This window comes from Phascolarctos cinereus, unplaced genomic scaffold (genome assembly GCF_003287225.1).
Source record: "Phascolarctos cinereus isolate Bilbo 61053 unplaced genomic scaffold, phaCin_HiC Scaffold_726;HRSCAF=1367, whole genome shotgun sequence".
NCBI classification, from domain to species: domain Eukaryota; kingdom Metazoa; phylum Chordata; class Mammalia; order Diprotodontia; family Phascolarctidae; genus Phascolarctos; species Phascolarctos cinereus.
This window is the reverse complement of record NW_027556098.1, coordinates 271,148,725-271,170,599: the sequence shown is the minus strand read 5'-3', so window position 1 is coordinate 271,170,599 and position 21,875 is coordinate 271,148,725. Positions and strand designations below refer to the sequence as shown.

General features: G+C 36.3%; 1 protein-coding gene across 3 annotated transcripts in view; it reads right to left on the bottom strand.

The window, feature by feature from the left end:
• Positions 1-21,875, bottom strand: part of ARHGAP32 (Rho GTPase activating protein 32) — a 359,487-nt gene that overhangs the window by 99,549 nt on the left and 238,063 nt on the right. For all 3 annotated transcript variants that reach the window (XM_020963784.2, XM_020963787.2, XM_078147104.1), the window contains one exon: positions 10,369-10,450. In XM_020963784.2, the coding sequence (XP_020819443.1) occupies positions 10,369-10,450 (82 nt within the window). The remainder of the gene's footprint in view (positions 1-10,368; positions 10,451-21,875) is intronic.

Below are 21,875 nucleotides of genomic sequence, written 5' to 3'. Positions count from 1 at the left end.
CTGATGCAAAGTGAAGTAAGCAAAACCAGGAGAACACTGGACACAATAACAGTAGACTCAGCTACTTGGAGCAATACAGTGATCCACAACAACTTCTAAGGATTCACGAAGAAAACTGCTATCCACATTTAGAAAGGAATGAGGAACTCAGAGTAGACTGAGGCATATTATTTTCATTTTGTTTTCTTGTCTCTTTTTTTTTTTGGCAACATGCCTAATATGGAAATTTGTTTCGCATTAACTTCACATGTCTAATGGGTAGCATATTATTTGGTTTCTCGATGGATAGGGGGAGGAGTTAGAGGAAAAAAATTTGGAACTCAAAAAAATTTTAAGAAAAAAAATCACAAAATGACAAATAATAAAATTAAGAAACAGGAGATACAAAAGGCAGCTTTTGAAAAATTCCCCTTAAGAAATCACGTTACTGTTAACACTGTCATGTAGGTCTGTGAATAAGAAGGTGCATATGCCTTATGACATACAGAAAAATCAACATAACTTTCAAAACTATTAATACCTCCAATTACTTTGTTGTCTCTTACATCAGCTTCTAGAGTAACCGGTATTAAAACTAATACATTACAATCACTCTTTTTTATACAAATCTCAACTTAGAAGAACCTTATTGGTAAAGACTGTTTTAACAATGGGTTTAGACTTTTTTTTAAAGTATAATTATGTTCTAATATTTGACTTTGTAAAGTCAAAATATTTCTTTCAACAGTGAGACTTCATTACAAAGGGACTGGTATTAGTGATGGACAATATGAAAGGAAGATAAGTTAAAATATGTATTAAAAAGCAAGTTAAAATGTATTGAGGTTGAGGTTTCCCTAACAGTTACCCATCACAGACAAAAAGACAATGTTTACTGCTGTTGTAATACAAAAAAACAAAAAGTAAAGTGATGTAAACAATATGCCAGTTAAACTCTGATGCCAACTAATAATTTGAAAGATTCTGAGATGAATATAATATGGGAATATATATGGGATTTCAATTACCCAGACAGATTAAATAACAAGTGGTTTTTTAAAAAGAGTTAGAATATTTTTTCAAGTTTTATTTTCCATTCTATATCCTGGTAACCTTATCATCTCTCATGGATTTAAATATTATTTCTAAGAGTTGATTTGTATACATATATGTATATATGTATGTATGTATGTATGTATATGCATGTATGCATCCAGTCTGGGTCTCTCCCTTGATCTTTGGTCCCACAAAACCTTTTTCTTAATTGGCATTTCAAACTGATTGTTCCAAAGGCATCTAAGGTCAGCATCTCTAAAAAATAACTGATCTTTCTCGCCCTCTCAAATCTTTTTTTTTAAACAAACTTCACTATTTCTGTTGAAGGCATCACCATAATCCTAACTTAGGGATTATCTCTAACTCTTCACTCTCCTCCATTAGGTTAGTTGCTAAATCTTGCCATTTCTATTTCACATCTCTGGTACCCTTTTCTTCACTCATGCAGGTACCACCTTAGCTCAGACTCTCATCACTTGTTGCCTAGACTATTGCAACAGGCTCCTAATTGGTCTCTCTAGCTCAAGCCTCTCACTTCTCCAGTCTATCCTATACACTGCTTCCAAAGTAATTTTTCTTAAGTTCAAATCTGACAATGTGATTCCCTTAATCAACTCAAGGCTTCCTATTGCCTCTAGGATAATCATAATAAAAATACCAATGGTAGTAGTAGTAGTAGTAGTAGTAGCAGTAGTAGCAGCAGCAGCAGCAGCAGCAGCAGCAGTGAGGGGTGCTTGGGTGCTTGTGCTTGTACTTGGACCCCAATTTCTCCCTAGTCTCACAAACACTGGCTCTGACAACCACTCTCCAGCCCAAGGATACTGTGCCTAGCAGTTATTCATGCATGGGCCTCAGCATGACCTTTATCTCTCTCCCTGGTGCAGCTACACAAAGCTGGGTGAAAGAGTGCTGGGCTGCTTAGGCCCCAGCCCTCAGATCATGTCTCTGGAAGCCTCCCAATTCCTTAGTAATTTCCCGTCTTGTGAGAAAGCTTTCCCTTGTTGCAGCGCATTCTCTCATCAAGACAGAGGGAGAGGGGTGCCTTGCCCAGCCCAAGGACACTTCCTCCTGCTAGACTTCAAAGATCCATACTTCTTTCATCTCCCTCCCTGACTGGTATACTCCCTGTACTTTCCCATCCACAGACCCCAAAGACACCTGGACCTTTAGATTACCTCACCAGTGTCCCTGGCATTCCTTTCCCATGCCCTTTTCCATATAAACCCTAGTTCCATCCTCAGTCTCTTACAGGTTCCTTAAGAATCCTTCCCCACTGAAAAGCACAACAATAAATCTTTGCCACCTTGACTTAAAGAACGCTTGACTCTGTGAATTCATTCCAGACGACCCAGCCTGTACTCCGGTCTTTGATGGGTCTCAATCTCTCAGACTGAAACGGTGGTGGTGGTGGTGGTGGTGGTGGTGGTGGTGGTGGTGGTGGTAGTAGTAGTAGTAGTAGTAGAAGTAGTAGTGTCTTTCTAAGGATAGCAGCAGTAGCAGGAGTAATAATCATAGCTAGAATTAGTTCTTTCCAAGGTTGCCAATGATCTCTTATTTGCCAAATCCAATGGCCCTTTCTGAAGCATTCTTTTTGACCTCTCTGCACCCTTAACGCTATCACTCACCCTCTTCTCCCTGATATTCTCTTTTCTCTAGGTTTTCTGGACCCTACTCTCTTTTGGTTCCCCTCCTACCTATCTGAATGTTCTTTCTATGCCTCCTTTACTGCACCTTCATACAGGTCAAGCCTGCTAATCATCACACCTCTGCCCTAGACCCATTCTCTTCCCCTTCTATACTATTTCAGTTGGTGATCTCAACAACTATCATAGATCCAATTACCATCTCTATGCTGATGACTCTCAAATCTATTTATCCAACCCTAACTTCTTTGCTGACCTCCAGTCTCACATCTATAACTCCCTATTGGACATCACAAACTGGATGTCCTATAGACATCTTAAACTCAACATACCCAAAACTGAACTCATCACTGCCCCTTTAAATGTTCCTTCCTTCCAAATTTCTTTATTACTCAGTGGTAGTTGAGGGTACTAATCATCCTTCCAGTTCACCCAGGCTCACAATCTAGCTGTCATCCTCAACTCTTCATTATCCTTCACCACCCCTTTCCCTCATATCCATTTTGTTGCCAAGGTCTGTTGATTTTACCTTTGCAATATATCTCCCATACCTCTCCTCTCCTCTGAAACTACCACCACCCCAAAACACTCTGTGGGTATATATTTGCATCTATTCAATATATATTTGTATATGTACTTGTCTCCCCAATTAGAACATAAACTCCTACTTATTAGGCATTCTTTGTACTTGTATCCCCAGGGCCTAGCCACAGTGCAAGGCATTCAGTAAAAACCTGTTGATTGACTGATAAAGGAAGGCGAGGGGAAGGGAGATGAGGGGAGACAGGAAAGAAGAGGAGAGGTACTACAGGAGGAATAGTAAGGGTAGGGAAGGAGACAGAACAAAGGGGGAAAAGAGGTATTGGGAAAGAGAGAAAAAGGATACAAGAGTATAGGGAATGAAGGGGGAAAGGAAGAAAAGAGAAGGAAGAAAAAGGAAGGAAGAGGATTAAGGGGAAGAGAGGTAGGGAATAAAAAGAAGGGAAGGAAGGAAGGGTTATAATACTTAGTTTTGCATCTGCTTTCAATTAAAATACTTAATCCAGTCAAATCTGTGTGCAGTAAAGTAACACAAGCAGTTCTATGTCTACAAATTCCAGCATAGCAAGCTGCTTTATACTTAAAGTACACAATGTTCTTAACACTTTAAACAAAAACCCCTTCACTACCACCCTCCTAAGAACAAATAGCAGCAAGGCACTGTCAATCAATAGGGCCACAACTAAAAGTCCAGGCAACTTCAAATACACTACTTTGCTTATTTCAAAGACGTTACTTCTATGAGGTACAGATGTTCATTTTTAGCAACATAAAAGAATTAGATTATTTGAGTATTTGAATAACAAAAAAGAAACAGGTGAATCTAATGTTTACCAAAAGCCTCTTCTATAGTATGGTCTGAAAAATTATAAAACAAACTCTTCTGGGTTCCTAATCACTGACTAGTGAAGTAGTTGTGAAATGGTAGATATACAAACTTCCATTGGAAGAAGGAATTTCCTTACCTGGAAGTCCAACATACCAATGAAATCACTGGTGTAATACCTAAAATTATCCCCACTGAGGCATTAAGCATTATTGAGAAAATGAAATAATATGCCTTGTAACAGCACAAAGTAGCACACTTTTAACCTTTTCACAAAGGAAATACTGTGGGCAGTTGCTTAAAAAGGATTTCTGTACCTTGAAAAATAGTCGGATTAATTGAATTATAAAGAAACAACTCTCCAGGGGCAGTAATTCCCTAAGTTTCACTGTCACATACACGAAAATATATTTAAATTTTCATTAAGTGTGAATTCTTAAGTCACTTCAATTTTCAAAACAAGATAAAATGACCTCGTTAAAATAAAATGAAGTACAAGAACTTGACACAAATGTCATATTAAGGGCCATTCCCATTTGACAAATAGTTAAAAAAAAAAAAAGAACAACTAGTCAATAGAACAAACCAATCAGTCAGTGCACCAAGCACTGTGAAAGGCCAAAAATAAATAAAAAGTCCCTGGTCTTGAGGATCTGAATCTAAAGGAGGAGATAACACACAAGCTATTATGTGCAAACAAGATATGAAGAGAATAAACTAGAAGTAGTTTCAGAGAGTAGACACAGAGACTGAAGAGGTTTGGGAAATGCTTATAGAAGACAGGACTTTGGATATTTGAAAGAAACCAGGGATTCTAGAAGTCAGAAATGAGGAGGGAGAGCATACAGCATTCCAGGCATTGCAGACAATCAAAGAAAAAGAAAGTCAAACTATAAATGACCACATGAAAATATGCTCCAATAGTGAGAGAAACGCAAATTTAAATAACTGAAGTTTCCTCTCACACCATGCAAATTAGAAGAGATAGCCAAAAATGTGAATATTCAATAATGAAAGGGCTGTAGGAAGACAGGTACACTGATGCACTGTTGATAGAACTATTAAGTACAAATTTCTAGATTTGGCAAGAAAAATGAGGACACTGTCCATGCCCACTGACCTTGGAATCTCACTACTGGATGTATATCTCAAGGAAGTCAAAGCCAGAAACTAAGTTTAACTATATACCAAAAATAGTCCTATGTTAGCATTTTTTTGCTAGCAAATAACTGAAGACAAAGTAAGTGTGCATCAATTAGAGGATGGCTGAAAAATGTAAATAGAATAATATTACTGCAAAATAAGACATTATAAACTTGAGAAATTCAGAAATATGGGGAGATTTTTTAAAATAGTATTCATAATTTTGTTCTAACATCACCTTCATTTCCAACTATATCACTCTTCTCATCCCTTCATGGAAAACCTTCATATGGGAAGATTTTTAAAGACCCAGAGCAGAGTGAAATTATGAGAAACCCACAGAATAATGTTCACAATGACTACTATAATATAAATGAAAAGATAACTAAAAGGAAGTTGAATTCAGAGCAAATGAAAAAATAGAAGAGATGACTAAACACACCTAGTTCCTCAATAGGAAGTAGCTAGGTGGTTCAGTGAACAGAATACTGGGCCTGAAGTCAGAAAGATCTGAATTCAAATTCGCCCTCAGACACTTATCAGCTGTGTGAATGTGAGCAAGTCACTTAACCTCTGCTTGCTTGAATCCCCTGGAGAAGGAAGTCACAAACCACTTCTGTATCTTTGCCAAGAAAACCATTGTGAGAGATGATCTCTCAGAAGTGAAGCCTCCTCAAAGGGTCAATAGTTCTTGTTAATAGTACTTGTGTTGTTTTCAAAACCCTCCCCAGCTCAGACCCGTTTTTAAGCACATGCAAAAATAACTGCCCTACCTCCAACCTGAACTGCTTGCCCTTGCAAAACTTCCTGCCTCTCTGGGCAAACTTGTGTAACTGCCTTTGTTCTCTGTTGCTGGGGAAGAAGGCCGTGAATAGATTGTGCGTCCCAAAGCCCAGCCAATGGGATAAGGGGAAGGGGGTTAGGGAGGAGGAGCTCAAGTTAGGGTATAAATAAGGCTTGCTTTCTGTAACCAACTTGTACTGTCCTGGCTGTCACACAAGACAACAAGGGGCAGTACCCTTTCTCATGAGAAAGCAATAAACTCCTTTTTGCCTTTCTTAAGAAAAGTCTCTGACTGATTATTACAAGGCGGTCACAAACACCCCACACACCATGGACAGTAGTAACATGATATGGTCTAAGGGTCATAGAGTCGGACAAAACTAAATGACTTAACAAGTTCCTCCATATGGAGAGGTAGGGGACGAGTAGGACAATACTCTATTAAGAAATTGTGTAGGATGATATTGGATATTTTAATTTTTCTTTCTTTGTCACAGTAGAAGATTCAGTCTGGAGCGGATTTGTGTGAGGTGGATATGAGAAATAATTGTGATGTAAAGATAAAAGGTATCAATAAAACCTACTAAAACAAACCACAGAGTAGTGCTCTGGTACTCCATTGTGATACTGAGGTGACTCTAGGTCCTTGAAAGCTGTGCTAAGAGGATTACAAACTCTGAAAGGCCATACTAAACTGTAAAAAACTTTGAAAAGAAGCTAAGAGAAAGAATTTTTGTCATTTGAGGATTAGCTTAGCAAAGTTCCTATTACCAGAAAGTTAATCATTATGTAATAAAGTTTAAATGGACCCAGGAACCAGTGAAGTCCACTGTATAACTTTGAGGATTGTGATATGCTTCTAAATATTTAAATAATTAAGTATATTTTGAATTTACACATAAGCCTTTTCATTTTGAACCATGTCTCTTATTTTAAGGATATCATCCAGAAAAATGAAAGCAGTTTTCATAATTGTTCAAGGGAATTCGTTTACATGACCTATCAGGTTTTCACTTCATATTTTACTCAGTTGGAAGTGATTTCAAAGGTCATCTAATCCAACTCCTGTAAGAAAAGTGGGGTCTAAAGAGGTTTATTAGTTTGCCCAAGAAGAAATAAGTAATTTTTAGAAAGCTAGGACTTGACTCCAAGTATTGTTGACTGTAAATATAGAGCTCTTTTTCAAAGGACCACAGTGGCTGGATATGGAATATGCTGACATAATTCTCTGTCACTCTAGAAAGCATATTGTTTTGAGACGTAGACAGCTTTTAAATTAATTGCTGGGTTAAACTCAATATTCTGTCCCATCTATCCCATTCTATCTCATTATTAATCATTTTCTTTGCCTGGAAAGTGGGGAATAGAGTCCCTAGCTTACCTTCAAAGTATAGTATGGTGACTGATCAGTTCTAAAAGAAAAAAATCATGTTTTGTAATTCTGTAACTATTCCTGACCAAGCCCCAAAGCTCACTTAGGTCTACTGTAATCCCTTACTGGCTTTGCTATTAATGCAGATGAAGTGAAGTATTCACTGAACAATAAATGAACACTATAGGATGTATTTTTCTAAAATATGAAATGTATTTGTTAGTTCACTTGGGACCTGACACAGTGTTGCCCTCCATAAATGTTTGCTGAATTAAAATGAATTATGAAAAATGATCAAATGTAAAATAAATTATTTTAAGTCACTTGGGTTTTGCTGGCAATTCAAAGCATATTTCCAAATAACTTGAACCAACACTATTCATTTCCTAGTACCTGCTAAGATCTGGTCTAAAAGATCCATGCATACTTTAGTACCTGCTCTAACATTAAATGTAGAGTTCCATATCCATGGCCAAACATTTCATTTTGGCCCTCTCAAAGGTGAATTGTTAGGGTTTATTTTCAACATCCAGAATAAATCTACATTTTGGTCCTTGAAATAACAAGATATGGATTTGATCAGTCATTCAGTAACTCAACAAGCATTCATTAAATGCCTAGAACATGACAGGCACAGTGCTAATTGCTACATCAAGGCTCAGTCCTAACTGCTACTGCTATTAAACACCTAATCATTTCTACATAGGTTGAACTGCAGAAAAAAAAAATCAAAGTTTTCCAATGCAATTCATTATTAGGGAAGTTAATAATGGATTCATACTAATGTGTTTGGGTTTATTGACAAAAGGATGCTAGAGAGGATCAGACTGATGAGGCAACTATTTTCTAGTTAATGTTCTAATTTTATAATTTAGCATTTTAAAGTATATGCATTTTGTGCTACCAATATGGTAAAATACTACACACTGCCCTTTTTATGCTGCTATAAGCAAAAAAGAAACTTCTAACCATAAACAGTTAATGTGCACTATTTTGAGCACTGTTTTAGTCAAAAACTATTAACCACCAATTTATGGCCATTATCAGCACTGATGAACATTTCTTATATTAATAATAGTTAGCATTTCTATGGTACTATGAGATTCCCAAAGTCTTTACAAATGTTACCTCACTTCATCCTCACAGCAATCCCAGGAGTTGGTGCTATCGTTATCTCCATTTGCTAGGCAAGGAAACTGAAGCAGGCAGAGGTGAAGGAGCTTGCCCAGGGTAACACAACTAGTAAGGGTTGGAGGCTAGGTTTGAATTTGAGTCTTCCTGAATCCAGGTCCAGGGCTCAAAACTGAGCATACGTTAAGTCATATTTCAGAAGACTTTTCTAGGGAATATTTTTCAAGAAGTCTCTGAATTGCCAACTTCTAAAATTGAAGGGCCATGAGGGACTGTAGAATTTATCAGTCCGCATTCCTTATTTTATAAATAAGGAAAACTGGGCCTCAAGGGTTTCACTTGGGACATGCCTAATAAGAAAGCTGGTTAGTGATACAATTGATACCACAATACTACATATACTGCCTACAGGATATATTTATGTCAGCTAACATCCCTGTTGCTGTTGTTATTGTCTATTTATCAGTCATGTCTGACTCATTGTGACCACATTTGGAGTTTTCATGGCAAAGATACTGGAGTGTTTTACCATTTTCTTTTCCAGCTCATTTTACAGATGAGGAAACCGAGGAAAACAGGGTCAAGTGACTTGTCCAGGGTCACATAACAAGAGCCCAGTGTTCTATCCACTGCACCACCTAGCTGCCCAGCATCCCTAAAGGGTATGGTGTGTTTCATTTCAACCAATTTTGAAGCAGGGGATTTACAATTTCTAGTATCTACAAATAAAAGGGGGTAAAAATGTCATGAAAATCAGAGTATCCCTTCTACTGTTAAGGCAGACACTTGAGGAATTATGTGAAATGGACAAATTCCTACAAGCTAAAGGATGAGGAGAATGGAAGAAAAGTTGGATAATTTTCCAAGCATGATTAGAACACAAAAACTTGCCTGCTAATTCAGTGTTTTTAAATGGAATATAGGATCCACACTTCTCTAACCAGAAACCAAATCACTTCAAGCCAACCCAGACCAGCGCACTATGAAATAAGCTGGGAAAATAGCCAAGGCTAAGAACTAAACTAGTTCTATAACTACTACTGGACCTTGGTCTGGAAGATAGTTTTATGAAAACACATTATTTTTGTCCAAATCATACTTTTAAAAGGCACAAATTGATGCTGCTGGCAAACAGACACATGGTTACTGGATAGCTTGTCTCTTTGCTTACCTGCCAAACCAGAAAATGCAGGGGGGAAATTTTTTTCCCTAAATTGTACACCTCCTTTCTCTGAAAAAAAAAAGACTCTAAAGGAGGGCTCCTTTTCCAGAGCCACGCATAATACTTTTATATGATATAAAAATCAAATATATCGTCAAAAATATATCGTAGATTTTGAGATTTTATTTAAGTACTAACCCAATGAAAAATAAAAATGTTCCCTTGATTAACTTGAATCATATACCTGTTATTTCTATACTATTTCACATACCACATGTAACACTGATTTTAAAACAAGTCCCTGAAAATCTACAACTTTTTTAATGTATTATTTTGGATTCCTAGGGCACCGATGAAATAAACATTTCCTTCATATATTAATCCTCAGAAAATTTCATCTTCTTACTAATTTTTTTCAGACCAAAACATCTATATTATCTCTCATTTTATTAGCAATCTAAACTTAGACAGAAAAATTTAAAAAGAAAAAAAAAGATTTAGTAAAATCATTTAAGCCATCCAAGCATATGCAAAATGATGTCAAATGATCAGAGACAGATAAACAATGAAAAACAAATAAAATCAGTTATATATGTGTACAGTGTTTATGAATACCAACAAATTGAGATCTAGATGCAAAGTAGCAAAACAAACTATGAACCTAAACAGAAGAAAAAAATGAGACTTAGAAACCTTTTTTTTTTTTTAAATTCACATAAGTAGAAGGACTTACCTGGTTTTGGCACTGAGTTTGTCACTGACTGAGGAACTTTTTGGTTAATTAACTCGACACAGTGACCAGGAAAGAGTCCCACCTACAAAATAAAAGAAATCTGTAAATACTCCCAATTCAGCTTTGACTAATGTGCTCCATGGACCCTCCCATTTGTTTCTACTATTCCCTAACACAAATAACAGATGAATCCAATTGTACAAAACAATATTAAAACACAATCTGTTGCTACAGAAAAATTATAGTTGTGTGTCTAATATGGCCAAATATGCAAATTTCCTTTTTAGTCTTCTGATACTCACAGACTTTTTCACATGAGTTATAAATATTAAGTCTAGCAATGAGTTATGTATACAAGATAAAAGACTTATAACCTATCATATCACTCAACAAAAATCCAAATATAATAATGTTGCTATCTGTCCAATTATACCTTAATTACTAAGTTTTAGGTAGCTTTTGTTTGTATTTTAAAACATAAAGCTAAATAACATTTTTTAAAAAGCCATTTTCTAAACTGATCCTTTAAAAAGTTTGATGATTACTACATACTCCTTACCTTCCATTACAACATGTAAGTGGTTCCTTATTATAAATACTAACTTCTCTGTTTGGCATGAAAAGCTCTTCACATTCTGGCTCTTTCTTACCTTTCCCCTCTTCTTACACACTATTCCCCTCTACACTCTCTATAGTCCAGTCATACTGGTCTACTTGTTCTCTTTGCACGTAACATTTCATTTTAGAACTTGGTGCCTTTGCACTGGCTGACCCCCTGCCTGGAAGGTTCTCCCTCCTCACATACATCTCTTAGTTATCCTGGCTTCAAGATTCAGCTCAAGCATCATATTCTACAAAAGACATTTTCTGATTCCATCTACTTCCAACTTGATCTTGTGTTTGCTTGATAAACCAAAACTCATGGTAGTGAGGGAAAGAGTTCTACTGGTCTGTGTTATTAGGCGAACAAAGAAATGTATTGGAAATGGGGGTTGTGGGTATGAAAGGGGTAAGTTTGCACTCTTTTACTGCTTCAGCAATTCCTACAACAAGGGAATTGAAGACTATTCCTAAGGACAGAGAGAAATAGCTGATGAGCCATAGACAGTTAAGGTAGCCTCCCATGGAAAGAAAACCATTCAATTTGGATGCTGAGAACCTGGGTTTGATTCTTAATAATACCACCAATTTCATGGGATTGTTATTATAATTAAATGAGGTAATATTTGTGTAATTAGGAACAAGAGCCTTAAGAGTCCTTAAAGAATGTATAGATTTGTCCTTTCTTGAGGTTATACAAAATATGTACAGTATTCTACCCCTGCTATTAATCCAACAGTAGAACAATGGGAAACCAATTTCTGGCCATGATGTTCTGTGATGATGAAAAATTATAAAGCACTAGATTAGTATTGGTTAATAATAATAATAATATCATGATCATCATTATTTCCTCTGAGTCCTAGAAATTCTTGGTGTTATATTAAGGAAGCATCATTATCACCTACAAAATACTGCAGCATATTACCATAGCCAATAGAACAAATATGCTAATATATACCCTAAAAACAAACCAAAAAAAATTTAGGAGAGAAAACAGTTCCCAGGCAATATTTACAGATGTTTCCTTAGATGTGCTCATAACTCGGCTGCTATGCAGCAGATGTTACTGCTGAAACTTTGCAAACCACATCCATTCGTGTGTCCCTCTATTGATAGACTCTGGGGAAGAATAGAGAAGGCTTCCAAGAATCTGATTCATCATGAAATTCTGAGTTGCACATTTTCCTTCAGTGTGGGATTACTTTCATATGTTTATTTGTTGCATTCTTGCTTCATTTTGGGGATCTATATTTTATAACTATTGCTAACCTAGGAGCATTCAAAAGTTTACTTTAAATAATTAAATATCTGCCTGCTTCCTAAAAGAACCTCCATGAATAAATATTCCCAAATCACGTATCTTGAAAAGATGAAGTTTCTCATTTTTGGAGAAATCCCCAGTTTTATTTCATTCATTTCTCCATTTATAAAACAATCAGCAATCAACAAACATTTATTAAATGCTTATTCTTCTAAGTAGAAACAGAATGAACAATAGGATTGTTTCCATTTCATCTCTGTATCTTTAGCAGCTAGTGCCTGGCTCACAGTATATGCTTAACAAATACTAGTTTTAAATGAAAGAAAAAGAAGTTACTCTGCTTTGACCTGTTTCTGAGGACCTTGGGTTAGCTTTCTGTGATTACTGCGCTTCCTCTCCTAAGTATATATTAATCATCTTTTTTTAATAGGTCTTAGAATTTTTTCCAGGACTCAAACACATGACCTACAGCTTAAGATTTCACTTTCCTCCCTTTTGTGCTTATTGCCTTTCTCTAGTTCTGTGACATGTGTCTTATTCTCTCCTATTTTTCAAAGATAAATGATAATGGCTAAGTAATTACATTCACCAGTCCTTTCAGTATTATACATGGGATGGATTTCATCTGTCCTGGTGACTTGGACTTAGTTTCTACTATCTCCCCATTTTGGGGGGTGTCAATTATCCATTAATTGTTTGGGGGCTTTTTGTCCTGTTCTAATACTTGTTCTGCTTAGTAAAACAGCAGCAAAGATTGGAGTAACCCTGTCTGCTCATTGTTTATCTTCTTCCATCCACCCTGCACTGATCCTATCCCTTCTTTGCTGATCTTCTTTTCTTGAATTAAAAAAATAAAATAAAATTTCTTTTGTGGTCCTTAACATTCCTCTGGAGGAACAGCTCATTTTAAACTTTAATACTGTTAACATTATTTGAACAGGATGAAGCCACTTTGAGGAAGGTGTTCATCTTTTGTTCTATCTTGCTTCTAGCTTCTGTTAGCTCAGTCAAAACTTTGTAAACTAGACAGAAGCTTTGTGCTTCTATGTACAAGAAACTATGCCAGCACTGTGGACAACAGTTCATATGAAACAGACCTGAGGCTTTTACTGGAAAATATTCCACTCCACTACAATCTAAGGACTTAGAAAGAGACTATTATGTGCAAGGAACTGTGCTCAGAACTGAAAATATAAAGACAAAAGAATGTACACAGGTGAAGTATATAATACAAGGTAGAGATGTAAACAAAGCAGATACTGCACAAAGTGCTTTAAGGATAAAAACGGAGGAACAATGATACAACTGAATCCTTTCTTCAACAAGTAAGAAAATATTATCCAGATAGGAGAAGCCAAGATGGCTGAGTAAAAAGTAGGGAATCACCTGAGATATCCCAAAATTCCCTCCAAATAATCTTAAAATAACTCCTCAACATGAATTCTGGAGTGGCAGAACCAACAAAAGGATGGGGTAAAACAATCTGACAGCCAAGATAACTTAGAAGGCCGGCAGGAAAGATGTGTCTCACTGGGATGAGACTGAAGTGCAGTCCAACCCAGACCATGCCAACACAAGCCTCACATGGCAAGCCAGCAACAGGCCTTGGGGGTGACTGAATTGGTGGCAGCAGTTCCCAGAGATCTCAACCCACAGACCAGGTGAGGATGTAAGACTGAAATTACAGGGGTTCCTTTCCTAGCACTGAGACAAGGGTGCATTGGTCATACACAGTTCCAGGTTGCAATCCAGGGCGAGGAGCACAAGCAGAAGCAGAGACCCTGGTTACAGTCTCAGGATGGAAAAGAGTGTTTGTGGTTGCTCACAGTGCCAAGTGCAGGCCAGGAGAACATTGACCACATCTCTCTTCAGATCACACCACGTTGGAGGAACTGAACGCTTACTAGAACTAGCTCTGAAAACAGCAGCACAAAAAATTTGAAGCTTAAGGACAGTGCCCCCTCCACCCTAGGGAGAGAACCCAACTTTAACATAAACTTAAAATTGAAGAAATAGGCTGGAAACATGAACAAACTACAAAAGAGAAGCTGACCACACAAAGTTATTATGGTGATAGGGAAGATCAAAACACAAACTCAGAAGAAGAAAATCAGATCTAAGCATCAACATGCAAAGCTTCAAAGAAAAATGTGAATTGGTCATAGGCCCTAGAAGAATTCAAAAAAGATTTTAAAAATTAAATAAGAAAGGTAGAGGAAAAATTAGGAAAAGAAACATGAAGCAAGAAAATCATGAAGAAAGAGTCAACAGCTTAGTAAAGGAGGCACCAAAAAAAAATACTGAAGAAAATAACACTTAAAAAAAAAACAGAATTGATCTAATGTTTAAAAAAAGGTACAAAAAAAAGTCACAGAAGAAAAAACTCTTTAAAAAGCAGAATAGGACAAAGGAAAAAAAGGTACAGAAATTCACTGAAAAAAAGAACTCCTTTAAAAGCAGAATGTGCCAAATGGGAAAAGATATACAAAAACTTACTGAAGAAAATACTTCCTTAAAAATCTGAACTGGGTAAGTGGAAGCTAATGACTTTATGAGACATCAAGGAACAATAAAACAAAATCAAAAGAATGAAAGAATTAAAGAAAATGTGAAATATCTTTTTGGAAAAACAACAGATCCACAAAATAGACTGAGGAGTAATAATTTAAGAATCATGGGACTACCTGAAAACAATGATCAAAGAAAGAGTCTGGACATCATCTTTCAAAAAATTATCAAGGAAAATTTCCTTGCTATCCTAGACCAAGAGGGTAAAATAGAAATTCAAAGAACCCACTGATCACCTCCTGAGAAAAATCCCAAAATGAAAATTCCCAGGAATATTACAGCCAAATTCTAGAGCTCCAAAGTCAAGAGAAAATACTGCAAGCAGCCAGAAATAAATTATTCAGATATCATGGAGCCACAGTCAGGATAACACAAGATTTAGTAGCTTTTACATTAAAGGACTGAAGGGCTTGGAATATGATATTCCAGAAGGCAAAAGAGCTTGGAATTACAACCAAGAATCACCTACCCACAAAACTGAGTATAATCTTTCGGAGGAAAAATGGATATTTAATAAAATAGAGGACATTCAGTCATTCCTGATGAAAAGACCAGAGCTGAATAGAAAATCTGACTTTCATATACAAGATACAAGATAAACATAAAATGGTAAACAGGAAAGATAAATTATAAGGATTCAATAATGTTAAACTATTTACATTCCTACATGGGAAGATGACACTTTTAGCTTCTAAGAACTTTATAATTATTAGGGCAGTTAAAAGGAATATATATATAGACAGAAGACACAGGTGTGAGTTGACCGTGATGGGATGATGTCCAAAAAAATAAAATAAAGGGATGAGAAAGAGGGACACACTGGGGAAGAGGGGAAAGAATGGGGTGAATTACCTCATAAAAGAGGTGCAAAATAGCTTTTACAGTGGTCAGGAAAATGGAGGGGTGGTTAGGCAACACTTGAACCTTAGTCTCATCAGAAGTGACTCAAAGAGTAAATAACATACCATACTCAGTTGGGTAAAATAAATATATTATCCTACAGGAAAGTAGGAGAGGAGGGGAATAAAAGGGAATGGATAAAGCTAATAGAAGGGAGGGCAGATTGCAGGAGGCGGTAGTCAGAAGCAAAATACTTTTGAGAAGGGACACAGTGAAAGGAGAGAGAAAGAAAGATACACAGAGAGAAAAAAAGCAGGATAGAGGGAAATACACTGTTAGTAATCATAACTGTGAATGTGACTGGGATGAACTCACCCATAAAACAGACACAGATAGCAGAATTAATCAAAGGCAGAATCCTACAATGTGTTGTTTACAAAAACCATACTTGAAGTAGAGAGATACACACAGAGTAAAGCCAAGGATCTGAAACAGAATTCATTGCTCTTTGGCGGAAGTTTAAAAAAAAAGCTGGGGTAGCAATCACGATCTCAGACAAAACAAAATAAAAAAGAGAAAAGAATAATAGATAGATAGATAGATAGATAGATAGATAGATAGATAGATAGATAGATGAAAATTAAAAAAAAAATAGAGAAAGTGCATTTTGTTAAAAGGTACCATAGGCAATAATAATCAATACTAAATATATATGTACCAAATGGTTTGGTATCCAAATTCTTAAGGAAAAATTAAGTCAGTTACAGGAGGAAATAAGATAGTAAAACTATACTAAAGGAGCACATCAACTTTCCCTTCTAAGAACCAGATGGATCTAACCAAAAAATAATAAGAAGTTAAGAAGGTGAACAGAATTTTAGACAAGTTAGATATGACAGACCTCTGGTGAAAACTGAATGGAAATAAAAAGACATATGACTTCTCAGCGGTACACTGAGAAAACTGAACATGTGTTAGGGCATAAAAATCTCAGAACCAAATGCAGAAAAGCAGAAACATTAAATGCAACTTTTTCAGATCATAATGCAACAAAATTACATTTAATAAAGAGCTGTGGAAACATATATTAAAAATTAATTGAAACCTAATTAATCTAATCCTAAAGAATAAATGGGCCAAAGAACAAATCAGATAAACAATCAATAGTTTCATCAAAGAGAATGACAACAATGAGATAACATACCAAAATTTATGGAACAGAGTGAAAGCAATAACTTAGGGGAAAATTTATATTGCTAAATGCTTACAACAAGAAACTAGAGAAAGAGGAGCTCAATGAATTATGAATGCAACTAAAAAAGACAGAACAAATTAAAAACCCCCAATTCAGAAATCTTGAAAATCAAAGAGGAGATTAATAAAATGAAAAGTATGAAAATCATTGAATTAATAAAACTAGAAGCTGGTTTTATGAGAAAAAAAGAATTAAATAGATAAACCATTGGTTAATTTGATTTTTTTAAAAGAAGAAAACCAAATTATTAGTATTCAAAATGAAAAGGGTGAATTCACCACCAACGAAGATGAAGTTAAAGGAATTATTAGGAGCTATTTTGCCCAATTATATGCCAATAAAGCTAACAACCTAAGTGAAATGGATGAATATTTACAAAAACACAAATTGCCCAGATTAACAGAAAAGGAAATAAAATTAACAACCCTACCTTAGAAAAATAAATTAAACCAGCCATCAATGAGCTCCCTAAGAAAAAATTCCCAGGACCAGACAGAATTACAAATTAATTCTACCAAACATTTAAAGAACAATTAATTTCAATACTATATAAACTATTTGGAAAAACTGGCAAGAGTCCTACCAAATTCCACCACAAATATGGTGCAGATACATAGACCAGGACGAGCAAAAACAGAGAAAGACAATTACAGACCAATTTCCCTAATGAATACTGATGCAAAAAATTTAAATAAATACCAGCAAAGAGATTACAGCAATATATCAAAAAGATCATACATTACAACTAGGTGGGATTTATAGCAGGAATGCAGGGTTGGTTCAATATTAAGAAAACTATCAGCATAATTGACCGTATAAGTAACAAAAACAAAAATCAAATGATTATGTCAATAGATGCAGAAAAAGCTTTTGACAAAATGCAACACTCACTCCTATTAAAAAACATTTAAAAAACATAGGAATAAATATATCCTTTCTTAAAGTAAGTATTATTTATCTACAACCATCAGCAAACATTATCTGTTATTGGGGAAAGCTAGAAGCCCTACCATTAGCAGCGAAGCAAAGATGCCCATTATCACCACTATTATTCAATACTGTACTAGAATTGTTAGCCTTAGCAATAAGAGAAGACAAAGAAATTGAAGGAATTATAACAGGCAAAGAGGAAACAAAACTATCACTCTTTGCAGATGATATAATGGTGTACTGGGACAATTAACTAAAAAATTAGTTAAAATAATTAACTTTAGCAAAGTTACAGAATATAAAATAAACTCACACAAAACACTAGTATTTCTATGTACTACCAACAAAGTCCAGCAGCAAGAAATAAGAAAAATTCCATTTAAAATAACTGTAAACAATATAAAATACATGGCAGTCTTACCTGGCAAGACAAACCCAGGAACTACATGAACACAATTACACTAACCTGTGCTGACTGATACACTACAAATTCTTTACCTATTCCCAATTGCATTCCCAGTACAGCAGGGCAATCCTTTTACACTTCACTCACTATCCAACTCACCACAGTAGCTTTTACAAATCTTTTAATCCTTCCTTGAACTTCCTATAGCTGCCTCTACTCCCATACTTAGTTAAAAACACTGACACTGCTTCCTTTTTCACTAATGATAATAATAATAATAATAACAACAACAACAACAATAACAATAAGGCTTTCCATTGAAAGCCCCCTCATTTGTTCACATCATTCAGATGCCTTCAGCCACTATATCCTCTTTCACTCATCTCACAAGAAGAGCTGGCCTTTCTCATTGCAAAGACTCTATATATGCCCAAGTACTTCCATTTCATCCCATCTCTCTCAGAAGACTGCACCCTCTCTTATCTTCAATCTCTCTGTGATTCCCTACTGCTTACAAATATGCTCATGTCTCCTTCCTGTTCAAAAAACCCTCAGATAATTCATCCATTCCTGCTAGCTATCATTACTTATCTCTCCTCCCTTTTATGGTTAAATTCCATGAGAAGGCCATGTACAATGAATCCTTTCACTTTCTTTCTTCTCACTCTCTTCTTAATTCTCAGGAATAGGGCTTTTGACCTCATTATTCAACTATCCAAAATTAGCAATGATCTCAACTGCCAAATCTAATGGCCTTTTCTCCATCATCCATCCTTCTTGACCATTTTGTAGGCTCAGACACTGTCAATCATTCTCTTCTCCTTGATAATCTTTTCTCTCTAGCATTTCATAACACTTTTCTTGCCCAGTTCTCCTACCTATTATCTGACTTTCCTTCTCAGTCTCTTTGCTGCATCTTCAACCAAGTCATACCCACTAACTGTAGCTATCCCACATGGTTCTGTCCTGGATTCTCTCCTTTTATACCATTTCATTTGGTGATCTCATCAGCTCCCCTGGATTCAATTATAAGCTCTATGTTGATGATTCCTAAATCTATTTATGCAGCCCAAACCTCTCTCCTAACTTCCATATTTATATCTCTAATTGCCTATTCAACATCTTAAACTGGATATCCAGTAGACATCTTAAATTCAGCAAGTCCAATACTGAAATCATTCTCTTTCCCTTCAAACCCTCCTCTTTTCTAAACTTCCTTACTGCCGTTGAGGATACCACCATCCTCCCAGTCAGTCAGGCTCACAACCTAAGTATCATCCTCAACCCCTCAATCTCTCTCACATCTGATATTCAATTTGTTTCCAAATTCTGTTGATTTTAGCTTTTAACATTCCTAGCTTATGATGCTCCTTTCTCTCTGACACTGCCACAACCCCGGTGCAGGCCCTAATCACCTCATGCCCAGACTATGGCAATAGCTTTCTGGTTGGTTTCCCTGCCTCAAGACTCTCCCCACTGTAGTCCATCCTCCACTCAACTGTCAAATGGATCTTCCTAAAGCATGGGTTCGACCATATCACATCAACTCCAGTGACTCCCTATTACCTACCTTCAAAACCTGATGTAAAATCCTCGCCTAAAATTCAATGCCTTCATAGCCTTGGCCCCTCCTACCTTTCTCCAGGTACTCTTTGATCCTGTAACACTAGCCTATTTGCTGTTCCTTACATAAGGCATTCCACTGTGGATTTTTGTTGGTTATACCCCCACGCCTTCCTAGCCTCCCTTTTCATCTCTGCCTTGTGGCTTATATAACTTCCTTCAAGTCTCAACTAAAATACCACCTTCTATAAGAAGCCTATCCTGATACCCCTTAATGCTAGTGCCATCCCTCTACTGATCATCTCCAATTTAACCTGCCTATCTTTTCTGTACATCGTTATCTGCATGTTATCTTCCCCATTAAACTGTGAACTTGAGAACAAGGACTATCTTCTGCCTTTCTTTGTATCCCCACCACTTAACACAGCATCTGGCAAATAGTGGGTGTTGCTGCCTAGGTATGGTGAGCTTTTTCTTTCCGTTGCCCTCACCAAGCTCTACCTAGAGTTATATTTATCTGTTATCACATATTTATGTGTATATTAAACTTTCTTAACAGAAGTCCTATCATCCTTCAAGATTCAAGCTCTACTTTTTACATAAAGCTTCTTCTTATCTACCCAACTGCTCGTGCCTTTCTCCCCAAATTTCTCGTATCTGACAATCTTCTGTTTATTCTGTATATACGTGTATGTGTACTCAACTCTCCTTTTAGAACATAAGCTCATTAAGAATATGGAGTGTTTTTTTTTCTTTTTGTATTTGTATCTCTAGCTCTCAACACAGTGCCTGACACAAAGTAAATGCTAATCTAATAAGATGAATTTCAGTAGGGATATATGAAAACTCTTGTACTAAAAAATCAATTCCGTAAATGCAAAATGGTAGAGACACAGATACGCAGAAGTTGTTCTGATAAGGATCTGGGGATTTTAGAGGTTTGAAGACACTCAATATATCAACAACTGTGTGGTGGCAGCCAAAAAGCTTATGTAGTCTTGGACCCTATTAAGTGAAGAACAGCTTCCAGAAATGGAAAAAATGGGCAGCTAGGTGGCTCAGTGGATAGAATGTTAGGTTTGATGTCAGGAACACTCATTCTCCTGAGTTCAAATCTGGCCTCAGACACTTACTAGCTATATGACCCTGAGTAAGTCATTTAACCCCATTTGCCTCAGTTTCCTCATCTGCAAAATGAGCTTGGAGAAGGAAATGGGAAACCACTCCAGTATCTCTGTCGGACATGAAATGACTGAACAACAACAAAGCTTCCAGAAATAGGGACATGACAATCCCACCACACTCCACCTTGTCATTTCTCATCTGGAGTACTGTGTTCAGTTCTGGGCACCATGCTTTAGGAAGAACATCGAGAAGCTGAAGAGTGTCCAAAGGAGGGCAATCAAGATGGCCAAAGGCCTTAAGTTCATGATATATGAAGATTAACTGAAGAAATTGGGTATGTTTAATTTGGGGAAAAGTAGACTCATAGGGAACATGATAGTAGATATGGAAACAAGTGAAAATTCCAAAGAAGCAAATTTAGGCTTGACAGCAGGAGAAAAAAGAATCCTAGCAATTAAACCTGTTCAAAAGTAGAACAGCTTGCTTCAAGAGTTAGTGGTTTCCACTTGTAGAGCTCTGCATACAAAGGCTGGATTATTATGTGTGAAGTAAGTTAGAGGGATGATTACTTTGTATATGGATTGGCCTAGACGCTCCTAAGAAAACTTCCAACTTTCAAATTCTGTGAGATTTTTGTGGTAGTAAGTTTACTTATGTTCATTGTGAATACTGCAAAGTTACATAAATAAGTATCCAATTAAATTTTTTTTTGGCCTTCTAGTGTGTAGTGCAACCAACCCTATTATCTCACGTACTGGTCAATCTAAAGAAATTCTTCAAGTCATTTCATTTAGCAGTAATGTCTTTGAGTCTTCTAATTCATAGCAAGGATGTCAATATAGATATGGCTCAATTCCTTCAGTAATGTTCCAATTGTCAAATTCATTTTTTGTTGATGGTCTAATAGTTTTGTGTGATTCATAATATCTACTGCTCGCTTTCTAGCTGATTTCTCA